The 23786-nt window shown below is 44.3% G+C and overlaps 1 protein-coding gene across 3 annotated transcripts; it reads right to left on the bottom strand.

Annotated features, from left to right (window-relative positions):
• Positions 1–766: 766 nt before the first annotated feature.
• Positions 767–13233, bottom strand: LOC123052573 (probable potassium transporter 14). 3 transcript variants are annotated; one of them, XM_044475818.1, is made up of 11 exons: positions 12805–13061; positions 11669–11756; positions 9467–9695; positions 9127–9375; positions 8928–8978; positions 8565–8825; positions 4064–4116; positions 3868–3982; positions 3434–3688; positions 2039–2561; positions 767–1501 (listed from the first exon to the last, which is right to left on the bottom strand). In XM_044475818.1, the coding sequence occupies exons 3-11, from the start codon at positions 9684–9686 to the stop codon at positions 973–975; spliced, it is 2256 nt and encodes a 751-aa protein (XP_044331753.1). In that variant the 5' UTR covers positions 9687–9695; positions 11669–11756; positions 12805–13061; the 3' UTR covers positions 767–972. The 3 variants fall into 3 exon arrangements, with proteins under 3 accessions (XP_044331753.1, XP_044331752.1, XP_044331754.1); XM_044475817.1 differs by lacking the exon at positions 11669–11756 and having other exon boundaries at positions 12805–13225; XM_044475819.1 differs by lacking the exon at positions 11669–11756 and having other exon boundaries at positions 1278–1501; positions 1951–2561; positions 12805–13233.
• Between the last annotated feature and the right edge of the window lie 10553 nt (positions 13234–23786).

Here is a 23786-nt window from a genome sequence, read left to right as displayed (position 1 = left end):
ATGTCAAAACACGAAATTTTGCCGCCGATTTCATATCCAAAGTCCGAAACAAGCGCTCCGGAGATTCCTCGGCTCCTCGACAGACAATGTGAGGAGACAATGTTCAACGCAGGCATCAACCTCCCGTCCTATCTCCCCGATTGACCCCGCGCAGAATCACACGTACGGACACGCATAAATTGACAAACGCGGCAGGTGAGACCGTGCATGGGATCAATCGTATCGTCTCATCATGCTCGCTCCTAGTTGGCACCACCAAGAACATAATGTATGCATTTGATTTCTAATCGTACTAATCAGTTTTACGGAACATGGACCTTGTCCAGTTTGCAGCAGGTACACATTCCTCTTAGTAGGTGACTAGGTGATACCCTTCTAGTCTTGTTACTGGTGCAGGTGTATACTTGGATACTTCATTCCTCTCCACACACACATACCCAGCCCACCAGGATTCAAATCCTGATGCTCGCATTTATTTCAGGATTTCCGGCGATGCGCATTCAGTGAGAGGAGACGTTCCCGTCGACGACGAGGTGACTACGGTGACTTCATAAATTTCAAAATGATATGCCAGCTCAGTCTATCGGAAGTGCTCATATGAGTAGAGTGTGCGTGTGTGCGTTCATAGGGGTGAGTGTATACGCGTGTATATGAGCGATTGCGTCTGTACTGTGTTCGAAAAAAAAAATTAAAACATCAGAGCAGCAGTCCACGCACAGGTGTATACTTGGATATACTTCTTTCGACCAAGGAGGGGAACATAAGCTGACGAAAAGGGAGAAACGGAGATTTCATGTTTTCATTAAACGGGTCAGTCTCCGACAGCCTTCCACTAAACAGTGCCTTTGTTAATGCCCACTACTACATGGTGAATCTACAGCAGAAAAGTAGCTCCAGTAAACAGTGCCTCTGTATCAACCACGAGTTAGCACCCTGGCCATCGGAGAGAGAAAATTTGGGGTAAAAACAACCCTACACCATGTATTGCATTGCGACCTGCATCAGCCTTGTGTGCGGTATGCTCAACGTTGCTATGCCTCTCCGGCAGTTCTTCCTCAGGAACGCGTAGAAATAGTTGATCACTAGCTTCTTGACAAAGAATGACTCCTTCCGAGCTCGGATGTCGCCATGTCCAAGAAGGTAAACCACGCCACACTCCTTGGCCATGTGAATGAAAGACAGCTCATTGTCCAGGCTTCGCCTTCCATCCATTGTCCCGTCCAGAGATCCATCAAATGATGTGCTTGATCCAAAGTTTGGATTTGAAACACCACCACACTCCGCAAGGAGTGGAACACCAAGAGAGTAGATGCTACCATTTGGACCAACAAGAACTCTTGATGAGCTTGACGCAACCTCCTCTTCAGAGTCCGTGTTACCATTCTCGTCACTCTCCAGGGAGCGCTCTTGAGCTTCTCGCCGTATAAATTTCTCTAGACTTTCTATCAGAAGCTGTTCAAATGTTTGGGGGTTCTCCTTGCGTACATCTTTGTACCCATACCTGCAGACATGTATGATTAGCACAGGTAGCAAATAAACTCTCCTCACCATAAAGTTATTCTATATATATGACACAGCTTTGCTATGTCCATATCAAGCTATGCATAGGTTAAGAAAATACCACCAAGGGCCAACCTGGCACATTTCAAGCTAGTGTATATCACCTACACTGTTGTGAGGAATAAAAATGAAGTTCCAAATCAAAGGAATCGATCACTAAGTAAAAAGGTGCTCTGCCCAAGAGCCAAGAATCCCCTGATATGATCAGTTGAGAGATAAAAAAACATTTTGACTGGCTACGGTGTGAAATATGAATGACAGCATTAGGGGATACTAAACTATAGTATTCCCAGAAGCACCTGCCTGCCTACGTATTCGCGAAGATGTCAGAATAAATAGATTGTTGTGACAGTAATGATACCAAAAATAAATAGATGCATTCCATTATACCTTAAAGGTTTCAAGCCAGTGTAGTCAGTATAACATAATTATGAGTCGGAAGGTTTGAAGCCAAGCAGAACTTTTTCTATGTCCATACCTAGCAATGCAGCGAAACATATGGTAGTTCTTTGGGCAGACCCGGCGAAAGAGAAACCTTTCATTCTGAGGAACGACAGGAACAGGAACCCACTTGATGCAGACAAAAATGATCATCGAATGAATGGCTGGCATTGTGGTCAGGAAGTGACCAAAGATTGCAGGAACCCCCCTCACCAGTTCATTATAAAGCAATCCAATTCCAGGCGCTCTGACTGTACCGAGATTGCAGCCTAGATCCATCATTAGATCCATCGAAAGTTTTTGCTTAACCTCAGTTTCGTACTTCAACTTGGTCCCATAGTTCCATATGTACATTACCAGATACAGTACAGCCGCAAATACCAAAAGAACCCAACTGCCATCTGCTACACTGCCCAATACAGAAGAAAAGAAAAATAGCTCCAGGCCCAGGAAGAGGGTGAGAAAGCATAGAACGACAATGATGTTGACCTGCCAAATCAGAAGCATTATGATGGTCACCAATATAGTAGTCATCATCATGACCCCAAGTTCAGCTATACCTGTAATAAATATTGGGCATTAGAAAGATTATGTGGCGGTAGTGGTGACAATTAGAGTGAAAGAAAGGAATTGTATATAACAAATCAGTGCTTGAATGACGTAGGACATTGGTTTTTATTCAGAATAACACAAGTCATGAATGTTATATTTTTTGCCAATCCACAATAACATGTACTTTATATAGTACCATACTAAAGCATTACCAAGTCCATCAAGTAAACCTAGCACAGAGAAATATTGAACTGACAACAGTTCTAAACAACCAAATTCAATTTATACATACATGATAAGCACAAATTGAACATATCCAGTTCTAGCAATTTCAACACTATGCATATTAGGAGAAACACTGTAAAGTCAGCATAGAAACATAATTTAGCCCCTACCTATGCAATGAGGTAATGTACATCTCAGAACTTCCAATGAGAAACGGCTGGTTGATAATGTTTTAATTCACCAAACAAGTCAAAACTCTTCATAAAATGAAACACCAATAAAAGCAATATTTCTTGCGGTCAAATAGGAGTGCTATCAAACAATGGTTACATCTATCATTTTGTGTATCTCATTTGGCTGCCTATAAAGTTCTTATGAAATGCCTTTGAGTAAATTTTCAAATGCTTAGAACTCTCTTCCTTTCCTCATATCCTACATAGCTTATTAAATTTACACTTCAGCGGAATATAATCCTAGTAAGGACATGAGGTTATGTCTTACATTGGTATAAAAAATTAAATGAAACATCATTTATAAACGAAGCGAAACTACAGCACACGAAAATAATCAGAGGAACTAGTGCACTGAGGAATGAACCAGCAGATAATATTCTATGTGAATAAACAAAGTGGCCCCTTATTCTAAACTTACGCACCATATGCATTGCCAATCTCATTAATGCTCCCAAATGTCGTAACAAACGCGAGACAGGAAACTAGCAAAAACCAGTTCATCACTGGGATGTATATTTGACCCATGAACTTTCTTGAAGTGTGAATAATCTTGAGGCGGGGAAAACAGCCAAGAGCTGTGGCCTGCTTAATGATTGAGAAAATAGCAGTTGTCATTGTACGACTAGCAATTAGTGCTGCCAGAGTAGCTATGAACACCACTGGCCAAAACACCTGACCTGAAACATGGAACGAAACAGTTATCAAAAAGGGACAAGTGGTAAACCGAAGCTTAATTTTTTAAATAAAAAGAAGCTTAGTTTTACTATAATATAATAATTTCATAATGCTTGAAACATTACATGGCAATAAACATATCAGATTTGAAATGGGCTTCAAACAAACCAGTTTGTCTTACTCGGGATAGATAAAAAGAAGACCTGCTCATTTTGAGTCAAGTTTTCCATAAGAAATGCAGCTTGCCCTAGGTAACCCAGTAGAAGGCATGGAAGAACAAGACACACAAAGGTAAGCTGCAACATATGAGCAACAGTAAGTTATCAACTATGTACTGGAAGTGTAGCATGGAGCCCTCAGACAGTACAAAAGACTACCTGGACAGATCTAACAGAGAAGTAGCATAGATCAGCAAACATTGCCTCGGATCCTGCAAAAAAAAACTTGTAAATATCTTTATAACCCAAGTGTTCACGCATTCTATATCCATGATTTTGTTTTCATTTTTTAACACAGAAAGCGCAAACCATTATAGGGTGTGGGCACACCAAGATATGGATGTACATTTCCCCTCGTTCTATTGTTTCTATTTTCCCTCCTCCATTAGTACAGAAAGCTTTCTCCATCTATGCTACAAACTACAATAATTTACTTCCAAACTGAGGCAAGTAAGGTAGAATGACATATTTTGTATTGCAAACATAAGTAAAGGTAGAATGACAAGAAGAGTCCATAAAAGAGCCCACACTGTTTGTAGGATCTCTGCACCACACCAATAGAGAGGATTCTGATGTTCTAGGTGATGGTTATCTCCGGCATTATCCTCTTAAAGAATTTGACATTCACCTCCCTTTACTTAGTACTTACTTTACTAACACAAGAACCATAGCAGCACTTATTTAATAACTGGTATAAAATCCAGTATCACTTGACTGCCATTTGCTTAGCCTGATGTTCGACCTCTCATCTTAAGTTGAAGTAGATTTAACTATTAACTAAGGAGCCTGTGAATATACTGGATGCTGTCTCTAAATAGAAGAGGGGGAAAACCATTTCAAACTTTTCTAGGATCTCTGTGAGGGCCTGAGGTTTCAGAAATGCGTCATATTGGTAACTGATGCAAATAGTTTTAGTGTCTTGGTAAACTAGAAGTGTATGCTGAGTATAGCATATATCTCGAAATAATAATTTTAGCAATAATGTGTTGTTAGCAATAAAATGAATAAGTTTTCTCTTTTCCATGATGTCGCATTCAGATGTACATGATGTTTTGCCTTCGACAGAGGTTCCACTATCTGAAAACATCAAAGCAGCGTGCTCGCATCACCAACCTCAAGGACGGCGACGCTAACACCGCTTTCTTCCACCGGCAGTGCACCTTCCACCAGCAGAAAAAACGTGCGTTCAGCCTGGACACGTGCTCACCGAGCACGAGGAGATAGTGGAAGCGGCATTCCTGCACCTTGACGTGCTTCTTGGCACCACCGTCAAGCACGACCACGCGCTGGACCTGTCGCAGCTCATCGATCCCTGAGACCTGACTGACCTCGACGCCCCCTTCAGCGGGGACGAGATTTGGGATGCAATTAAGCGCCTGCCCACACGAAAGGCACCCAGACCGGACGGGTTCACTGCCGAATTCCTGTGCGCCTGCTGGGGTACGGTCAGGCAGGATTTTGTGGATTTCTTCCAGCAGCTGTTCGAGATGCGCGGCCGCAGTTTCTGCAATCTCAACCAGGCCCTCCTCACCCTGCTGCCCAAACGCACTAATACCTGCCAGCTTAGAGAGTACCGCCTGATAAGCTTGATCCATCTCATGGCCAAGATCTTCGCTGAAGTCCTATCGCTGCGCCTCACCCCCAAGCTCAACAGCCTGGTCAACCATAACCAGAACGTGTTCATCACGGGGTGAAGCCTCCACGACAACTTCGTCCTTGTCAAGCAATCGCTTAAGCTGCTACACCAACTTGGGGCCCTAAGGACTATGCTCAAGCTCGACCTAGGGCGCGCCTTCGACTCCATATCTTGGCCATTTGTCTTTGAGGTTTTGCGCCAATATGGTTACGGCGCCCGTTTTTTGGAGTGGCTAGCCATCCTCCTATCAACGGCCAGCACCGCAATCCTGCTAAACGGAGAGCCTGGCCCGCCAATTTGGCACCGTTGTGGGCTTCGCCAAGGCAACCCCTTGGCCCCGCAGTTCTTCGTTCTCGCCATCGACACCCTGGGTCGGCTTGTGAAACGTGCCCATGACCTCAACATCTTGCAGCAGCTACACCCAGAGTGTGAGATCCCGGCTATATCTGTATGCCGATGATGTGATGCTGTTCTGCCACCCCACGCAGGACGATGTTGCGACAGTCAAAGATATTTTGGGCCTGTTTGGCGATGCCTCTGGCCTCCGGGTCAACTTCGCAAAAAGCTCAGCCACTCTTCTGCAAGGCGACCCCAAGGTAACCGCGCTGATGATCGCCCAGCTGGGATGCCCTGTCGTGGAGCTCCCAATCACCTACCTTGGCATCCCCTTGACGGCGCGCCACCCCACTGCCGCCCAGCTGCAGCCCCTCGTCGATGGGGCGGTTGGCTGACTCCCAGCGTGGAAGGCCTGGCTGATGAACAAAACCAGACGCCTAGCCCTGGTCAAGTCCGTCCTTAGCACCATCCCGGTTCACCAGCTTCTGGCGTTTGCACCCCCAAAGAAAACCCTCAAGCAGCTCAAGAAGATTCAGCGAGGGTTTCTCTGGGCTGGACGCGCCGTCGCCAACGGAGGGCACTGTCACATGAACTGGCGCCATGTCTGACGCCCTCTCGCGAATGGTGGCCTGGGGGTACAGGATCTGGAACACGCTGGGCTTGCACTTCGGCTACGCTGGCTTGGGTTCTCTCACACAGATGCAAGGCGCGCACGGCAGGGGCTCGACCTACAGTTCTCGGCCGAGGAGCGTGCACTCTTCTTCGCATCCACAACCATGTCCGTTGGCAACAGTGCCACCGCCTTATTTTGGGAAGATCGATGGCTCAACGGACGGTCTGTCAGCGAGATCATGCCCCTGCTCCACCAATGCATCCACAAGAGGCGCCGCGTACAAGGCTCTGTTCCTTGGATTGACTCTCTCTCCCATGGACCGTATGGTTTGGAAGGCTTGGGCACCCCCTAAGGTTAAATTCTTTGCGTGGCTTGCCCTGCAAGACCGAATTTGGACCGCCGATCGTCTGGAGAAGCGTGGTTGGGTCAATTGTGGTCTTTGTCCACTATGCAACAGAGAGCAAGAAACGGGGCCACACCTCTTCTTCAAGTGTCGTTACACTCTTAGGCTTTGGAGATCTATCATCGAGAAGCTTGGGCTACCTCACGTCAACATTCCCGATTGGCATCTTGATGAATCCGTCAAGGAGTGGTGGGTCAAGCGTACCGATGACCGAAACCCGAATTGGCATGCCATGTCCTCTCTCGTCATGCTCACCTCTTGGACCATTTGGAACGAGCGAAATGCTAGGGTATTTCGGCAAAAATTTGCGCCACCGCCTATTCTCCTCCAAACCATCATTGGTGAGGCAAAGTTATGGGTTACTGCCGGCGCCAAGAAGCTAGGGACTATCATTGTGTGTGAGTAATTGTCATGTCGCTTGTATGGGGTGTCCTGTAAAAATCTAAACTCTATTCTCTCCTTATTTAATAGATGAGGCAAATTTTATGCCTCCGTTTCGAAAAAAAAAGAGGCGCCGCAAGATCAGAACGGTGACGACGGGCTCCAAGGCAATACCTGGGCGCAAGACATACACGGGGTCCTTGGCATACATGAGATCAGCCAATACTTGCAGCTATGGCAGGCTGTGCAGCACACCATCCTCTCCGACGAGCCTGACGGCTGCTCTGGAAGTGGTCTGTAATGGCACCAACTCTGCGCAGTCCTGCTATTTGACCACCTTCCACGGGTCCACGCTGTGCTACTCCTGGAACTCGTCTGGAAAAGCTGGGTGCCGCCGCGGGTGAAGTTCTTCCACTGGTTGGCCAACCAGGATCGAAGCTAGACCGCTGATAGGCTTGCTCGCCATGGACTGCAGCACCATCCCCGCTGCCTCCTATGCGACCAAACCCCGGAAACTATTCGTCATCTACTGCTGGACTGCCCTTTCGCCCGCCAAACCTGGCATGAAATCCTAGCTTGGCTAAGAATACCGATCTGGGCTCCAGACCATGAAGCCACGCTGATGGATGGGTGGCTGCGCATGCAACAGGACACGCCGCCGCTGCAACGCAAGGCTCTGGCATCTATCGCCCTGCTCGTGCCTTGGATGGTCTGAAAACACCGGAACGAGCGCGTCTTCGAGAATGCCAGACCTTCAATCGCTACACTAGTTGGCAGGGCCAAAGATGAGGCCTCCTCCTGGGCAAAGGCTGGTGCTCCAGGACTCAGGGTCGTTCTACCCTCAACCTGGGATGTTCACTGATTTTCTTTCATCTTTTTGTACACCGCACCTCCTCGGAGGATTGTAACTGAACTTCTACCTTTTCAGTGAAAAGAAACGCAAAGTGGAACTTTGCGTTTTCTTGAGGAAAAAAACATCAAAGAGGGTTTCTTCAAATTCCTGTGCTTGCGATATGTTCAATTTGGTCATGGGCTCATGGCATGCGTTGCACATGGCACAGTTACTAGTAAGAACAAGAAAGAGGTCTAATTATGTTTAGTACCACCACAAACGCAGTCAGCATACTTTTAAGTTGCAGAATTCCTATAACAGAAGAAAAAACAAAAGGACACATGATAGACTGTAACTGAAACAAACAATGCACCTCAAGCAAACACACCTTAGAGAACTTCAAACAAGTTTAAATGTTTAATCATAACTAACATTAGGAATATGGTCAAAAAAACATACCTGTTGCACATAAAAGGCAGCCCCCAAGAGACATCCAAGCTTGAGTTGGGTTTCTTTCAAAATAGTAGTAGATGTATATAGGATTGAATGCACGTAATACTTCTGTACCATATTGCATAATGTTATATATTCCTATCCCAGAAAGGCAGCAAAACCATATGAACAAGGCAGGTCCAACAGCAAGCCCAACTTTACTTGTTCCAAACCTTTGCAGACTGAATAGAACAATGAGAAATGCAACACTTATCATGACCACTTCACCTGCCAAAAAAAATACAATAGAAGGTGAGCATCCTGCACTTTTAAGCAGTACCACAATTTTCTATTTAACCAATTAATACCAAGCAATATATTCAAGGTCACCTTCGTTAACACTAGATATTCCAACCTTCAAGCCATTAACAGCAGACATCACTGCAGATTTTACCAACAAAAGAAAGGAATTAAATACTGTGATAAGATGAAAAGTGATAACACAATACTACTGCTGAAAGCAAATATGCAAGATCATCAGACTAGGTGAAGAGAAATAAGACGAACAATGGATCAGAAATATATGAACCTGACATCGCTGGTGTAACAACACCATCCGCTATCACCATAGAAGTACCAAAAAGAACAAGCATCAAAAGTAGCTTCTTTAGCATAGATGAAGTCTCGAGGCGCTCCTTGATCCTCAGAGACCTCTCGAGTTCGACCGATGGTACCTTGAGTTGGAAACTTGATATGCGGGTGTCAGAGGGCAGTTGGTTAGGGAGCAGACTAGCCTTTGCATTCCTGCATATTAGAGAGTATAAAGCAAATATCCCTCCTGCCAAATATACAGAACAATCATTATCAAACATAAAGCTCAAATAAAAGTACTATTCTCTAATCTAGTTCCAGTGGTGTGGTATTAATACCTTCTCCATCATCATTTCCCCATAAAACAATCAGAGTATACTTCAGCAATGGAATTAGAATCAGAGTGTATATTACAAGTGAGAGTGCTCCAAGCACATCCTCCTTCGAAGTATTGGGGTATTTGTTGAACATTATATCGAAAGTGTATAGTGGGCTGGTGCCAACATCCCCAAAGACAACGCCTAACGTCTGAAGGGCCAAAACAATACTCCTTCCCATGGTAAATTCCTGAAAGGAAATGAAGAATCGAGATATCAGCAAAGTCAAGGGCTCAACAATCAACATACTCATGCACATCTGATAGCAACATCCTGTGCAGAGATGGCGTATGCATGGCGGATATAGCAGCTGGAATAGCAATGTATGATCCATGAAAGTTGCTTCTTAAATATACCAATTTACCATGACACAGCAAATTCCAATAATTATTTAGGAAAATTTAACAAAGACTAGAAAAAATTGCTTAGATCCCATCACAAAAAGTGGGCCTTTGCACATTGACTGCTCTGCAAAAACATGATCCTAACTAGAATTTTTATTCTGATATTGATATTTGTTTTTATAAACATGGTCAAGCATAGAAAAGTTTGACTTCTGCAAAAAAATAATACGCCTTATATTTTAGAATGGAAGCAGTATTTTACTTCTTAAAGGTATAATATTATGACAAAAATCTACTTATACCAATTTCATATGGCCGATCTAGAAATTTGCAAAGAGGTTGTGGGTAAAAGAAAAGTTGTTCAACTACATGGGTTCTAGGATGTGTATTAGAGTCTACAAAAAAAAGGCAGCCCGGTGCATGTAGCTCCTGCTAGCGCAGGGTCCAGGGAAGGGTCCGACCACTTTGGGTCTTTTGCACGCAGCCTTCCACATTTCTGCAAGAGGCTATTTCAAGGACTCGAACCCATGACTTCATGGTCACAACGCACCAGCTTTACCGCTGTGCCAAGGCTCCCCTTCCCCGGTTTATCTACAAAGTAACAAAAAAAACTTATCTCTACTATTAAAGGGAAGTTGGTAGGTTCGCCTCGCCTCTTCCCCCAGTTTTTTCATCCCCGTGTCCCCATCCCGCTTGGTTTTTTGTAGATTTTGTCGGTAATCTCAACCGATGCCACACAAAACAAAAACAAAAAACATATATGGAGTAACTAGAAATAATCTGAACCAAATCGATACTTTCCTTTCCTTATCCTACTCATTCCCTTAAAACAAAAAACAACATCCATTAATTTATGGAAAGTATCATCTAGTGTTGGACGGAAGAATCACATTAATTATGGAGAGCATCATTCTTTTCCGGTTTTGACTATAGCATGCGTACTGCGGTTATAAATACCTCAAGCGAGGATCACCTTAATTTAGGGAAAGTGCCATTTTATGTGGGCTCCTCCTAAAATCTCTCGTTTCCTTTCCATCATATTCACGTTCTGCCACACGATCTTACCCAACAATGTCGATGTGGGACGTGCCATAGAAAAAAAAACTTGTGACATCTCTGTTGAGGCACTCGTAATTGATGCTGAATCACTAAAATATGTTTGCTCCCCTTGCAACACAAGGGCAATTAGCTAGTAGGAGCAAGAGGATAGTCCATAGATACAATTATTAGCCTCTGGCCTGATTTCAATGAATTATGACTCGAAAGTTTAAACTGCCGGGTACTTTATTACGAACTTCTAACATCCACACAGTTCAAACAAAGAGCAAATACTTGCAACAAGTGCAACACAGCAAGACCATAATGAAGAACTTCATTAAACGGGGCTATCAAAGTAGCTGATTCAAAGAAACGGGGGTTTAACTTGGTATTCTAGCATGAATAGTAGCGGGGCAGTCAAATCAGAATTAGCTACTTTTCAGCTTTCCCAAAGAATTCTTTTTTTCATCAACCTGTCATTTAGATTTTAAAATTTTTGATGGTAGATGCATCTTGTGTCAAAGCTATTTTTAAAAAAAAAAATTACATGATTTTTTGGATGTCCATTCAACCTGATTCCACCTAAAGGGCATAGTGCATATAAGTCGTTCACAAATTGCCATTGCTCATTGCATCACCTCTCTATTCTTAGGTAATCATAGTGAGCCTTAAAAAAATCATGAGGAATTTAGATTATGTACCTCAGAAAAGGTAAATCTCAAATCATGCTTCCAAGAACCATAATAAAAAGAGATAGGGAAAAAAAACCTCAATCACTCACCACCAATACCTCTAAATAGGCTACCACCCCTCAATGCACGATCTGCCACTCTTTCCAGTATTCACAGGCCCGAAATCCAAATTTGAGCCTGTCGTATGAGCCCAAATGAGTTAAAATAACTCTCTGAAGTCGGACCTCATTGAAAAGTAGTACGCTTTCTTTCGTGGTGTTCAGGATCCCATGCTTTGTAGTTCACGCATGGCTTTCTCTAACGAAGCTAATGCCGAATTAAAAAGCAATCTCTCTATTTCCCTCTCTGATCCTGCCTAGCAATTGTAGCAGCAACAGGCAACAAATAGAGGTGACATGTAGTCAAAGATAGTCATGACAAATTGGCAAGTTGGTGGCATGGCGACACAACTCAATTTTAAAACTTACAACCTTGTTTGATGGATATCTTGAGGTGGAAGTCTGAGTAAACCATCAAAGATTTGTTTCAAATGCTTCAGCTTTTGCGAAACACTCTTATGAGTATTATAAGGACAATTAACATAACCTAACTTTTCTGAAACAAAATAAATCTTTCATGGAAAGAAATTATGTCTAAAAGATACAAATTATGCGCCCAATTAGGCCTTCACAAAATTAAGAACAAAATCTAGCTTGCAGACCACAAGTACCAGCATAGATACTACAGAAGGCAAGATCATCAAATTTACCGAAGGTTTACTGGACGTTCGCATTAGGCAGGTTCATCTGAACAACGCTGCAAACACACCTCGCCCGCATGTAGACGTAAACCACCCAATAGAACCCGCACTGCACAAGCAAGCCCGTCTAAGACTGTGCTACATGCACCGCCCGAACCAACCTAACAAACATTAGCAACCCACTCCAAGCAAGCTCATAATCAAATGCACAAACACCTAGTGAGCAATCATACTATACATGGTCTTAACACTCCTAACCCAGTAAAGCTTATCAGCCCCATGCCACAAGCTCGTATAAACAATAGCGTTAAGTAGGAACGTCTAAGTTCTAACACGAGATATCGATCGATCAGAGAGATGGGGGCAAGAACGCAATCCCACGAACAGCTTGCACGCAGCCTCACCTAGGCAATACCCCAGCCACCTAGCGCGCAACGAAATTGAAGCCAATTTAATCAACGCGGTGGAGGCGGATGGGAGGCAGACCTGGTGGCGGTACAGACCGGGGACATCGAGAGCTTCGACGTCGAAGGAGTCGGCGCGCGGGCCGGTGCGCACCAGGCGCTGGCGCAGCAGCGCGTCCTCCTCATCCTCTTCAGCGTCCGAGTAGCCGCCTCCACCGCCACGGGAGCCCAGGGCGGCCGTGGGAGTGTCTGTGCCGCCGTCGCCGTCGTCCGAGCTATCGATCTCATCCTCTTCATAAGCGCCGCCGGGGACCACCCACCGCATCTCCGCCGACTCCGTCTTCGGCAGCCTCCGGCCGCCGCTGCTTCCCGTCTCCATTCGGATCGAGGTACACAGCTGAGAGGCGCTTGCGTGGGGTTCTGCGGGTTCGTGTGACGGCAGGCCAGCAGGGGTCTGAACTCCGAAGAGGGGAGAGGCGAGGCGAGGAGAGAAGAAACGGAACTGCAGTTGTAGGATACAGCTGTGCTGCTGAATTTTTTCCTTTGTTTTTCTTTTTCTATCTAATACTCCCTCCGGAAAAAAAAAAAGCATTTAGATCACTAGAATACGTATAAAAGGAAAACCTACAACGAACTTTATTCATTTGAAAAAGAGTTACTACTCCCTCAGATCCATATATAATTTACGCATATTTGGTACAACTATATACATTATTTATAAGTACATGAATTAAGAAGCTCATGAGCAGCTCCATCGACATCCTTCTCACAATGTTCAATTACGATCTTCGCAAAACCTGACGCTAGAATTCTGCAATCTTCGAAAATGGCCGCTGAAGAGGTCATCGACACTCATCCCTTCAGCATTGTTTCAACAACATATGCATTACCAGATTGGATGGAAAATCTATTGAGTCTACAGTATTGAGCTCGTGTTAATCCTTCTCTGAACGTCGAAACTTCAGCCACGAATGCATTAGTGACAAACATTGGCTTCTTGCATGAAGCGGCGATCATATTCCCAGTTCTATCTCTGATGACAGTTGCCATACTTCCCCTACCCATGCTTTCATAATACGATGCATCAACATTTATTTTCTGTGTACCCTCAATTGGTGCAGACCATCCCGAACGGCACTTTGTTGCTTGCTTTTTTGTTGCTCCCCGGTAGTTTTCTCAAGAACTCCGATTGACAAGGCATTCCTATAAGTTGGTTGTACTATTTCACCATATATCTTAGACATTGTTGGAGTAGCTCATGGGGCTATCCATTCCCTTTGCTCAATCCAATAGTAAAGGCGTGGTTTTGAAGCTAGATTATGAGAAAGTCTTCGATAGGGCTAATCTGGATTTCTTAAAAGAACTCCTCGCTAAGAGAGGTTTTAGTAAGAAATGAATTAGTTGGATTCATCAAATCGCCCATAAAGAGTCTGTTGGGGTCAAACGTAATAACTCTGAAACTGATTTCTTCTTCATTAAAAAGGGCTGAGGCAAGGTGATCCCTTGACACCTCTGTTTTTTAATCTATTGTGGTTGTGTTAACTAGGATGCTTATCAAAGCTGCTAGTGAGAATCAATTAAAGATCTGTGTCATGATGTTTACCCTGGGGGGTCATCAGTCTGCAGATACCATAATGTTTGTGGAGAGTGACCCTAAGCTGGCCACCAGCTTAAAATGGATTCTTACTTGCATTGAACAAGTGTTAGGAATGAAGATCAATTACAATAAAAGTGAACTAGTCCCCATTGGTTTAGATACTCATGAGACTGAAGATCTAGTTGAGATATTTGGGTGCTCTATAGGCTCTTTTGCTACTCATTAGTGAGGAGTTCCACTTCATCTTTTGAGTTGAGGCAATTGCTCATGTTCTTCACTTATATTTGTTTGAGCACGGCCTGATGTTTTATAGAAATTATTTGCACTCTTTTGTTGCACTTATATCCTTTTCAGAGTTAAATAGGAAGTGGTAATTTGCATGAGTTATATGTTTTTTTCCAAAAATGACAGGTATAGAAAGGTGGTATAATAAAAACTTGCATGTAGATCACTCGATATGTTGGTTTGATTCCTTGCAATAGTTTTACGATATTGAGATGGTAATATGTGGGTGTATAAGTGGATGATCTTGGTTTAGTAGGAATATTGGTGTGAAGGTTTGTGATAATGCAGGGCCTGGGCAAAGAGAATGAGGGCATTAGCCCTGCTGCCCACTCTCTCTAGTGGAGCTGGAAGTCCATTAAGACAAGTGTCTCCTAATAAGGTGATACCTCTGCCTCTAGGGGAAGTTGTCTCAAAGAAAAGAAGGGACAAAGAGCCTCTGGTGGAAACTGAGGTGTCTGAAGAGAAGCTGTCCAAAAGGCCCAAGAAGAAGGGACAGGAGGATGTGGCCAAGGTTTCCAAGGCCACAGGAGTTGAAAATCCTTCCAAGATTGTGAGATAATGAGCTCACAACTTAGTAGCAGTCACAGGGTAGTAATAATGCATATGTCTAGTTTGGATGGTGGTTGCAATGCGTGTGTGATGTGGTCACTGATTTCAGAACACGTAACATGTCTGATTATGAGACAATGTGGCATGTTTTGTATGATGGTCTTTTGTTCCCTAGGACTGAATCCTGGAACTGGTGCTTGTATGCTGACATTGGTACTACTCTGGTTACTTTTGGCAATACTATGTCACATCTTATCATATTGATGCTAAGTCTTCATCACTTCAATTGTAATAGCTTGCATGAGAACACAATGATCACTAGACTTAAATGCAACAGTTTTGCAAGCAAATCTCAACTTGGGTTTTATGCCAGGAGATGGTTCCTGGTATATCAAATAAAATTTCATCTGGTTTATCATGAATAGAAGCAGGTCTTGGAATATTTTAAACTGGAATGTAAGGGGTTTGAATGCCCCAGAGAAATGGTTGGCTATTAGACAAAAAGTTGAGGAAAGTGTTGCTGGTATTTTGTGCATTCAGGAAACAAAGAGAGAAAATTTTGACCTTGCTTATGTCAACAACTTTTACCCACAGAGGTTCAACAAATTTGAATTCTTGCCTTCCATTGGGGCTTTTGGAGGTATTCTAACTGCTTGCAATGGAGCTCTTTTTACTGGTGAAATGCTCTTTCAGAATAAATTATCTTTAACTCTGTAGTTCACTTGCAACACCACACTTAAGTCTTGGATTCTCACAAACATTTATGGGCCTTGCAACCCTGAAGAAAATTGTTGAATTCATAGACTGGTTCAGTAATATTCAAATGCCTGATGAGGTGGATTGGATAGTCATGGGGGATTTTAATTTCATTAGATCACCTGAGGATAGAAACAGACCTGGTGGGGATGTTAATCAAATGTTACTATTCAATGAAGCTATTAACAACTTGGGGCTAATTGAACTCCCCCTCAAAGGTAGACAGTTCAGTTGGAGCAACATGCAAGACAACCCACTCCTTGAAAAATTGGATTGGTTTTGCACTTCTGCAGCTTGGATGACAAGCTAGCCTGAAACCACTGCTCTTCCATTAGCAAAACCCATCTCAGATCATCTCCCATGTGTAGTCAAAGTTGGCACAAGCATTCCTAAGTCAAAGGTTTTCAGATTTGAGAACTATTAGTTAAAGCACAGATCCTTCAAAGATATTGTCCAAGCAGCCTGGAATATTCATGTGGGTTTTACTCACCATGCCAAGAAAATTAATGCTAAGCTAAAAAATTTAAGAAGAGCCCTAAAACTATGGGCCAAGAGCTTGTCATGTCTTAAAAAGCATATTGAGGACTTGAATGAATATATTTTCATGTCGGACATGTTGGAGGTGTTGGGGAACGTAGCATGCAATTTCAGAAAAATTCCTACGATCACGCAAGATCTATCTAGGAGATGCATAGCAACGAGAGGGGGAGAGTGTGTGCACGTACCCTTGTAGACCGAAAGCGGAAGCGTTAGTTTAACGCGGTTGATGTAGTCGAACGTCTTCGCGATTCAACCGATCAAGTACCAAACGTATGGCACCTCCGAGTTCAGCACACGTTCAGCTTGATGACTGTAACGCCCACGATGCGGCTATATCTCCCACGTGTCGAGGCACGACTTAGAGGCATAACCGCATTGTGGTTTTGTCGCAAGAAGGGTCATCTTCACACAATCTCATGTAATGAACAAGAATGGGATAACGAGAGTTGGCTTACAATCGCCACTTCACACAATACATAAATATAATTCATACATCATCCAAAATTCACACATAGACCGACTACGGTCAAATCCAAATGAAAATAAGATAACCCCAAATGCTAGATCCCCGATCGTCCCAACTGGGCTCCACTACTGATCATCAGGAAAAGACACATAGTAACGACCACGTTCCTCATCGAACTCCCACTTGAGGTCGATTGCGTCATCTGCACTGGCACCGTCGGCACCTGCAACTGTTTTAATAGTATATGTTCGTCACGAGGACTCAGCAATCTCACACCCGCGAGATCAAGACTATTTAAGCTTATAGGAAAGGATGGTGTAAAGAGGTGGAGCTGCAGCAGGCACTAAGCATATAAAGTGGCTAACATACGCAAAAGAGAGCGAGAAGAGAAGCAACGGAACAGTCGTCTTCTAGTAATGACCAAGAAGTGATCCTGAACTCCTACTTACGTCATACATAACTCAGAAACCGTGTTCACTTCCCGGACTCCGCGGAGAAGAGACCATCACGGCTACACACACGGTTGATGTATTTTAATTAAGTCAAGTGACAAGTTCTCTACAACCGGACATTAACAAATTCCCATCTGCCTCATAACTGCGGGCACGGCTTTCGAAAGATAATACCATGCAGGGGTGTCCCAACTTAGCCCATCATAAGCTCTCACGGTCAACGAAGGATAAACCTTCTCCCAGGAAGACCCGATCAGTCTCGGAATCCCGGTTTACAAGACATTTCGACAATGGTAAAACAAGACCAGCAAAGCCGCCCGAATGTGCCGACAAATCCCGATAGGAGCTGCACATATCTCGTTCTCAGGGCACACCGGATGAGCAGTCCGTACAACTAAAACCAGGCCTCAAGTTTCCCCGAGGTGGCGCTGCAAAGGGCTCTAGTTTGGACCAGCACTCGGAGGAACACTGGCCTGGGGGTTTAAATAAAGATGACCCTCGGGCTCGCGAAAACCCAAGGGAAAAAGCTTAGGTGGCAAATGGTAAAACCAAGGTTGGGCCTTGCTGGAGGAGTTTTATTCAAGGCGAACTGTCAAGGGGGTCCCATAAATCACCCAACCGCGTAAGGAACACAAACTCAAGGAACATAATACCGGTATGACGGAAACTAAGGCGGCAAGAGTGGAACAAAACACCAGGCATAAGGCCGAGCCTTCCACCCTTTACCAAATATATAGATGCATTAATTAAATAAGAGATATTGTGATATGCCAACATATCCATGTTTCAACATGGAACCTACTTCAACTTCACCTGCAACTAGCAACGCTATAAGAAGGGCTGAGCAAAAGCGGTAACTTAGCCAAACAACGGTTTGCTAGGAAAGGATGGTTAGAGACTTGACATGGCAATATGGGAGGCATGATATAGCAAGTGGTAGGTAGCGTAGCATGACAATAGAACGAACAACTAGCAAAGCAAAGATAGAAGTGATTTCGAGGGTATGGTCATCTTGCCTGCAAGGTTCTCAGAGTTGTCGAAAGCTTGATCCTCGTAAGCGTACTCAACAGGTTCCTCGTTCACGAACTCGTCTCCCGGCTCTACCCGAGATAAGAACACAAGCAATGGAACCACAATCAATCACGGGAAATGCACAAGCAACATGATGCAAAACATGAATGATATGCGAGATGGGATATGCGATGCATATGCGTGCTCCGGAAGGAAAATAATGAAAAAGGCAGTAACTTGGCAAACCAAGCATGCCACTGGAAAGATGAGATGATTTTGGTCGAAATCGATATAAAGATCACCGGAAACGGATGCACGGTTTGCAAATGGCAAGCAAAACAAGAATGACACGAATCTGTGATTAACAACATGATAGCACTTAGAATGCAACAAGTAACAATGCTACAGCACTCCAACGTAGCAACAAAGCATATGAGAGTAATCTACAGGAGATGCTTGACAAAAGATGAACACTGAGCTATGGCTAGTTCACACCACAGCAGGTTCAAACAGGCATGGCAAAAGTGCAAAAGATAACAGGTTCACAGACTTGGTGAAATTACTGGACATGCCTGAAACAGCATCAGGTAGCAATGTTCAGAGCATGAAATCAACATGCTACAGGAACTTAACATGGCAAAACAAGGCATAAAGTATTCTACTAAATGCATATGAAAAAAGTCCCTTACTGACTATAAGCCAAAAAGGACCAGAAGATATGATGGCAACCATGGAAACATAGCAAGTTTCGTTAACAGGTTTCAGACTTAGCAGAAAACAGAGCATGGCAGAAACAATAATATGAAGGCATCTTGGTGAGCTTGATGCACTCACCACAAGGTAATGCATGACAAAACAAGCATACCTACAGCAAGATGGAATATTTATGAAGCTATCCATGGCAAGAGAAAATACATAGCATATATGCAACAACTACAACAAGCTTGGCAAAATTGAATATCATGTAAACAATCTGCCAGAAATATTTTATAGAAAAAGTAGAGCAAGATTGAGTCATGCTATGGCACTCCATAATTGCCAACAAGGGCATGAATGGATCAATTACAACAATATTTACAAAACATCCTTACTGAACATTACCAAAATAAGCATGGATCTCTCTGTAGCCACATGGATACATAGCAACAAAATAAAAGCAGTCACAGACTTAGTGAAATTACTAAGTCTCTGAAATCAGAAACATTACGAAGTCTAGTTTGCATGCTTGTGCTAGTCACCACATAGATCACAAAAATACATGGCATACACCCCTGTAAACATGGCATGTCATACAACAAAACACATGTAGAGCTCATGCCCATAAGATGCACAGATTAAATGCGACAAAGATAACAAAACCCTAAGTTCTGATAAGTAACAACAAATAACAGCAACTAGCACTCTTGCACCAGAAATTTGGGCATCAAGATGGACTCAAATGAACATGGAGCAATGGAACAAAATGAAGAGAATCTCGAGAAGAACATTTCGATATATTACACGCGCGAAACGGAGTTATATGCAGAGAGTTATGATGCGATGAATAGGTGCATGTACTGTAAAAAAATAAGGACTTGGAGAATTTGAGGAGGGAGAGAGGTCAACCCTAGGGTTCCAGATCGGATCTGGCTCGGGCCGGCTCGGTCTCGCCGGACCTCGGGGCGCACGGCGGCCGGAGTTGGAGGGCGGGGCGGCCGGAGCTCGGGGTTTGAGACGGCAGCTCGGGCGGAGAGGAGGAGGAGGAGGCACCGGGGTCGGGGAAGACGGAGAAGGCGGCGGCGAGGCGGGGTCCACGCGGCGGAGGAGCGGGGCTAGGGTTTCGGGGATCCGGAATTTCGGGGAGGCTCACATATTTATAGGTAGAGGGAGCTAGGACGCTCCAAATGGAGTGCGGTTTTCGCCCACACGATCATGATCGAACGACCTAGAGCATGGAAGTGACTTAGATGGGTTTTGCGCTGTTAGGAGGGGTTTTTTGCTGCAACACACAAAAGGACTTTGCGGTTACCCGGTTAACCGTAGGAGCATCAAACGACCTCCAAATGGAACGAAACTTGACAGGTGGTCTACCGGTGTTATACCAAGGCCACTTGGCAAACCTCGGTCCATTCCGAGAATGTTTAACACCCGCTCATGAAAAGAAAACAAGAGGGGTGCGCCGGAGGAGGTGGGAGTGCCGGATTGTAAAACGGACAACGAGGAAAATACTCGGATGCATGAGACAAACACGTATGCAAATGAGATGCACATGATGACATGACATGAGATGCATGACATGAAAAAAATGCAAAACGAAAAACAAAACCCAACCACGAGGGGAATATCATAACACATAGCCGAAAATGGCAAGAGTTGGAGTTACAAATATGGAAAGTTACATCCGGGGTGTTACAACACTCCACCACTACGAGAGGATCTCGTCCCGCGATCTAGGACTGAAAGAACTCCGGATATTCGGAACGGAGGTGGTCCTCGCGTTCCCAGGTGGCTTCTCGGTCGGAATGGTGCGACCACTTCACTTTCAGGAATTTGATTGACTTGTTGCGAGTCTTGCGCTCAGTTTCTTCAAGAATAGCAACTGGGTGCTCATGATAAGACAGATCTTCTTGGAGGTCAATCTCTTCGAAGTTGATGGTGCGCTCAGGCGTCTTCAAGCACTTGCGAAGCTGTGACACGTGGAACACATCGTGCACGTTCGCGAAGTTGGAAGGAAGCTCAAGTTGATAGGCGAGGTCGCTTCTTTTGCCAATGATCTTGAAAGGACCCACGTATCTAGGGGCAAGCTTTCCTTTGATACCGAAGCGACGAGTGCCTTTCATTGGAGAGACGCGGAGGTAGACATGGTCTCCAATCTCGAAAGCCACATCACGATGCTTACTATCATAGTAACTCTTCTGTCGCGATTGCGCGGCTTTGAGATTATCACGGATGACTTTACACATTTCTTCAGCCTCTGTGATTAAGTCATTGCCAAGAAGTTGGCGTTCACCAGTCTCTGACCAATTGAGAGGAGTACGACACTTTCTGCCATAGAGAATCTCGAATGGGGCCTTGCCCAAACTTGCTTGGAAGCTGTAGTTGTAGGAGAATTCGGCATATGGAAGACAATTTGCCCATTTCATGCCAAAGGAAATGACACAAGCCCTGAGCATATCTTCAAGAATTTGATTGACTCGCTCGACTTGGCCACTAGTTTGAGGATGGAAAGCTGTGCTGAAGCGAATGTTGGTGCCCATGGCCTTCTGGAAGGAGTCCCAGAACTTAGAGGTGAAGACGCTTCCACGATCTGAAGAAATCAATTGTGGAATGCCGTGCAAGGAGACAATCCTGGAGGTGTATAGCTCTGCCAACTGAGCTGCTGTGATAGATTCTTTGATTGGAAGGAAATGAGCCACTTTAGAAAGCTTGTCGATGACAACGAAGATAGCATCATTTCCGCGCTTGGACTTTGGAAATCCAGTCACGAAGTCCATTTCAATATGATCAAACTTCCACTCTGGGATAGCAAGAGGTTTAAGGAGACCAGCTAGTCGTTGGTGTTCTGCTTTCACTCTTCGACAGACATCACATTCATTCACGAATTGAGCGATTTCTCGCTTCATTCGAGTCCACCAATATGACTGCTTGAGGTCATGGTACATCTTCGTACTTCCAGGATGAATGGAAAGAAGAGAATTATGTGCCTCGTTCATTATGACTTTCCTTAGATCACCTTTAGGAACCACAATCCGGGCCTCGAAGAACAAAGTGTCTCTGTCATCAATGCGATAGCACTTGTATTTGGAAAGACCCTTGTCGATACCACGTTTCACCTTCTTCACCATGGTATCCAGGAGTTGTGCCTCACGAATTTGATCTTCCAAAGTAGGAGAGACTATGAGGTTGGCAAGAAAGCCTTGAGGAACAACTTGGAGATTCAGCTTGCGGAAAGCTTCACAAAGATCCGGTTGGAATGGCTTGAGGATTAAGCTGTTGCAATAAGCCTTCCTGCTCAAAGCATCTGCAATGACATTGACCTTGCCTGGAGTATACTCAATACTCGGATTGTACTCTTGAATCATTTTGACCCATCGAGTCTGCCTAAGGTTGAGGTTGGGCTGAGTGAAGATGTACTTGGGACTCTTGTAATCGGTGAATATGTCCACTTGTCTTCCCAACAAGAGATGTCTCCATGTTATCAATGCATGGACAACTGCCGCCAACTCAAGATCGTGAGTGGGGTAGTTCTTTTCGTTGGGCTTCAACTGACGAGAGGTATAGGCCACAACTTTCTTCTCTTGCATTAACACAGCACCGAGACCTTGGAGAGAAGCATCACAGAAAACTTCGAAAGACTTGGATTCGTCAGGAGGAGTTAAGACAGGAGCTGTGACGAGTTTCTCTTTGAGAGTGTTGAAAGCAACGTCACACTCAGGAGACCAGACATACTTCACATGCTTCTGGAGGAGGTTGGAAAGAGGCTTTGCAATCTTAGAGAAATTCTCAATGAATCTTCGGCAATAGCTTGCAAGACCAAGAAAACTGCGGAGCTGCTTGACATTCTGAGGAGGTTCCCAATTCACAATTGCAGACACCTTCTCGGGATTAACAGCGATGCCCTTGGCAGAGATGATATGACCAAGGTAAAGAACTTCATCGAGCCAAAACTCACATTTGGAAAACTTCGCATAAAATTGATACTCTCTGAGCTTGTCGAGCACCAATCGCAAATGTTTGGCATGGTCCTTCTTATTCTTGGAGAAGACCAAGATATCATCGAGATACACCAGGACGAATTCATTGGTATAAGGGTTGAAGATGAAATTCATCATCCGAGAGAATGTTGGAGGAGCATTGACAAGGCCGAAAGACATGACAGTATATTCATAAGAACCAAAGCTTGTTCTGAATGCTGTCTTGGGAATATCCTCTTCACGAATGTGAATCTGATGATAACCCATACAAAGGTCAAGCTTGGAGAATACTTTAGCACCCTTGAGTTGCTCGAATAGCTCATTGATGTTGGGAAGTGGATACTTGTTCTTGATTGTCTTCTTGTTCAATGGACGGTAGTCGACACAAAGTCGGTCCGTGCCATCCTTCTTCTGGACAAAAAGAACACCACAACCCCATGGAGATGAACTCGGTCTGATCAAACCCAGACGCTCTTGTTCATCGAGCTATTTCTTCAATTCCTTCAGCTCCTTGGGTCCAAGCTTGTATGGACGCTTGCAAACGGGTTCAGTGCCGGGCTCAAGATCGATAACGAACTCAACTGGCCGGTGAGGAGGCATACCCGGAAGCTCTTCTGGAAAGACATCTTGGTACTCACAAACGACTGGAATTTGAGAGATGGCATTCAATTCTCCCTTCTCATTGAGAGAAAATAACTGAATGGTTTCATCACGAGCGGCATAAATGATAACATC

This window comes from Triticum aestivum, chromosome 2D, assembly GCF_018294505.1.
Source record: "Triticum aestivum cultivar Chinese Spring chromosome 2D, IWGSC CS RefSeq v2.1, whole genome shotgun sequence".
NCBI classification, from domain to species: domain Eukaryota; kingdom Viridiplantae; phylum Streptophyta; class Magnoliopsida; order Poales; family Poaceae; genus Triticum; species Triticum aestivum.
Note: the sequence above shows the minus strand (reverse complement) of the source record. Positions and strands in the feature narration are given on the sequence as shown.

Excerpts from the sequence above, each read along its gene's own strand:
- LOC123052573 (XM_044475817.1), bottom strand. The coding sequence starts at position 13,101 with ATGGAGACGGGAAGCAGCGGCGGCCGGAGGCTGCCGAAGACGGAGTCG. Across the intron at positions 2,562-3,433 it reads TGAGATTGGCAATGCATATG|GTATAGCTGAACTTGGGGTC; the intron begins GTGCGTAAGTTT and ends TATTTATTACAG. Across the intron at positions 1,502-2,038 it reads ATGTTTCGCTGCATTGCTAG|GTATGGGTACAAAGATGTAC; the intron begins GTATGGACATAG and ends ACATGTCTGCAG.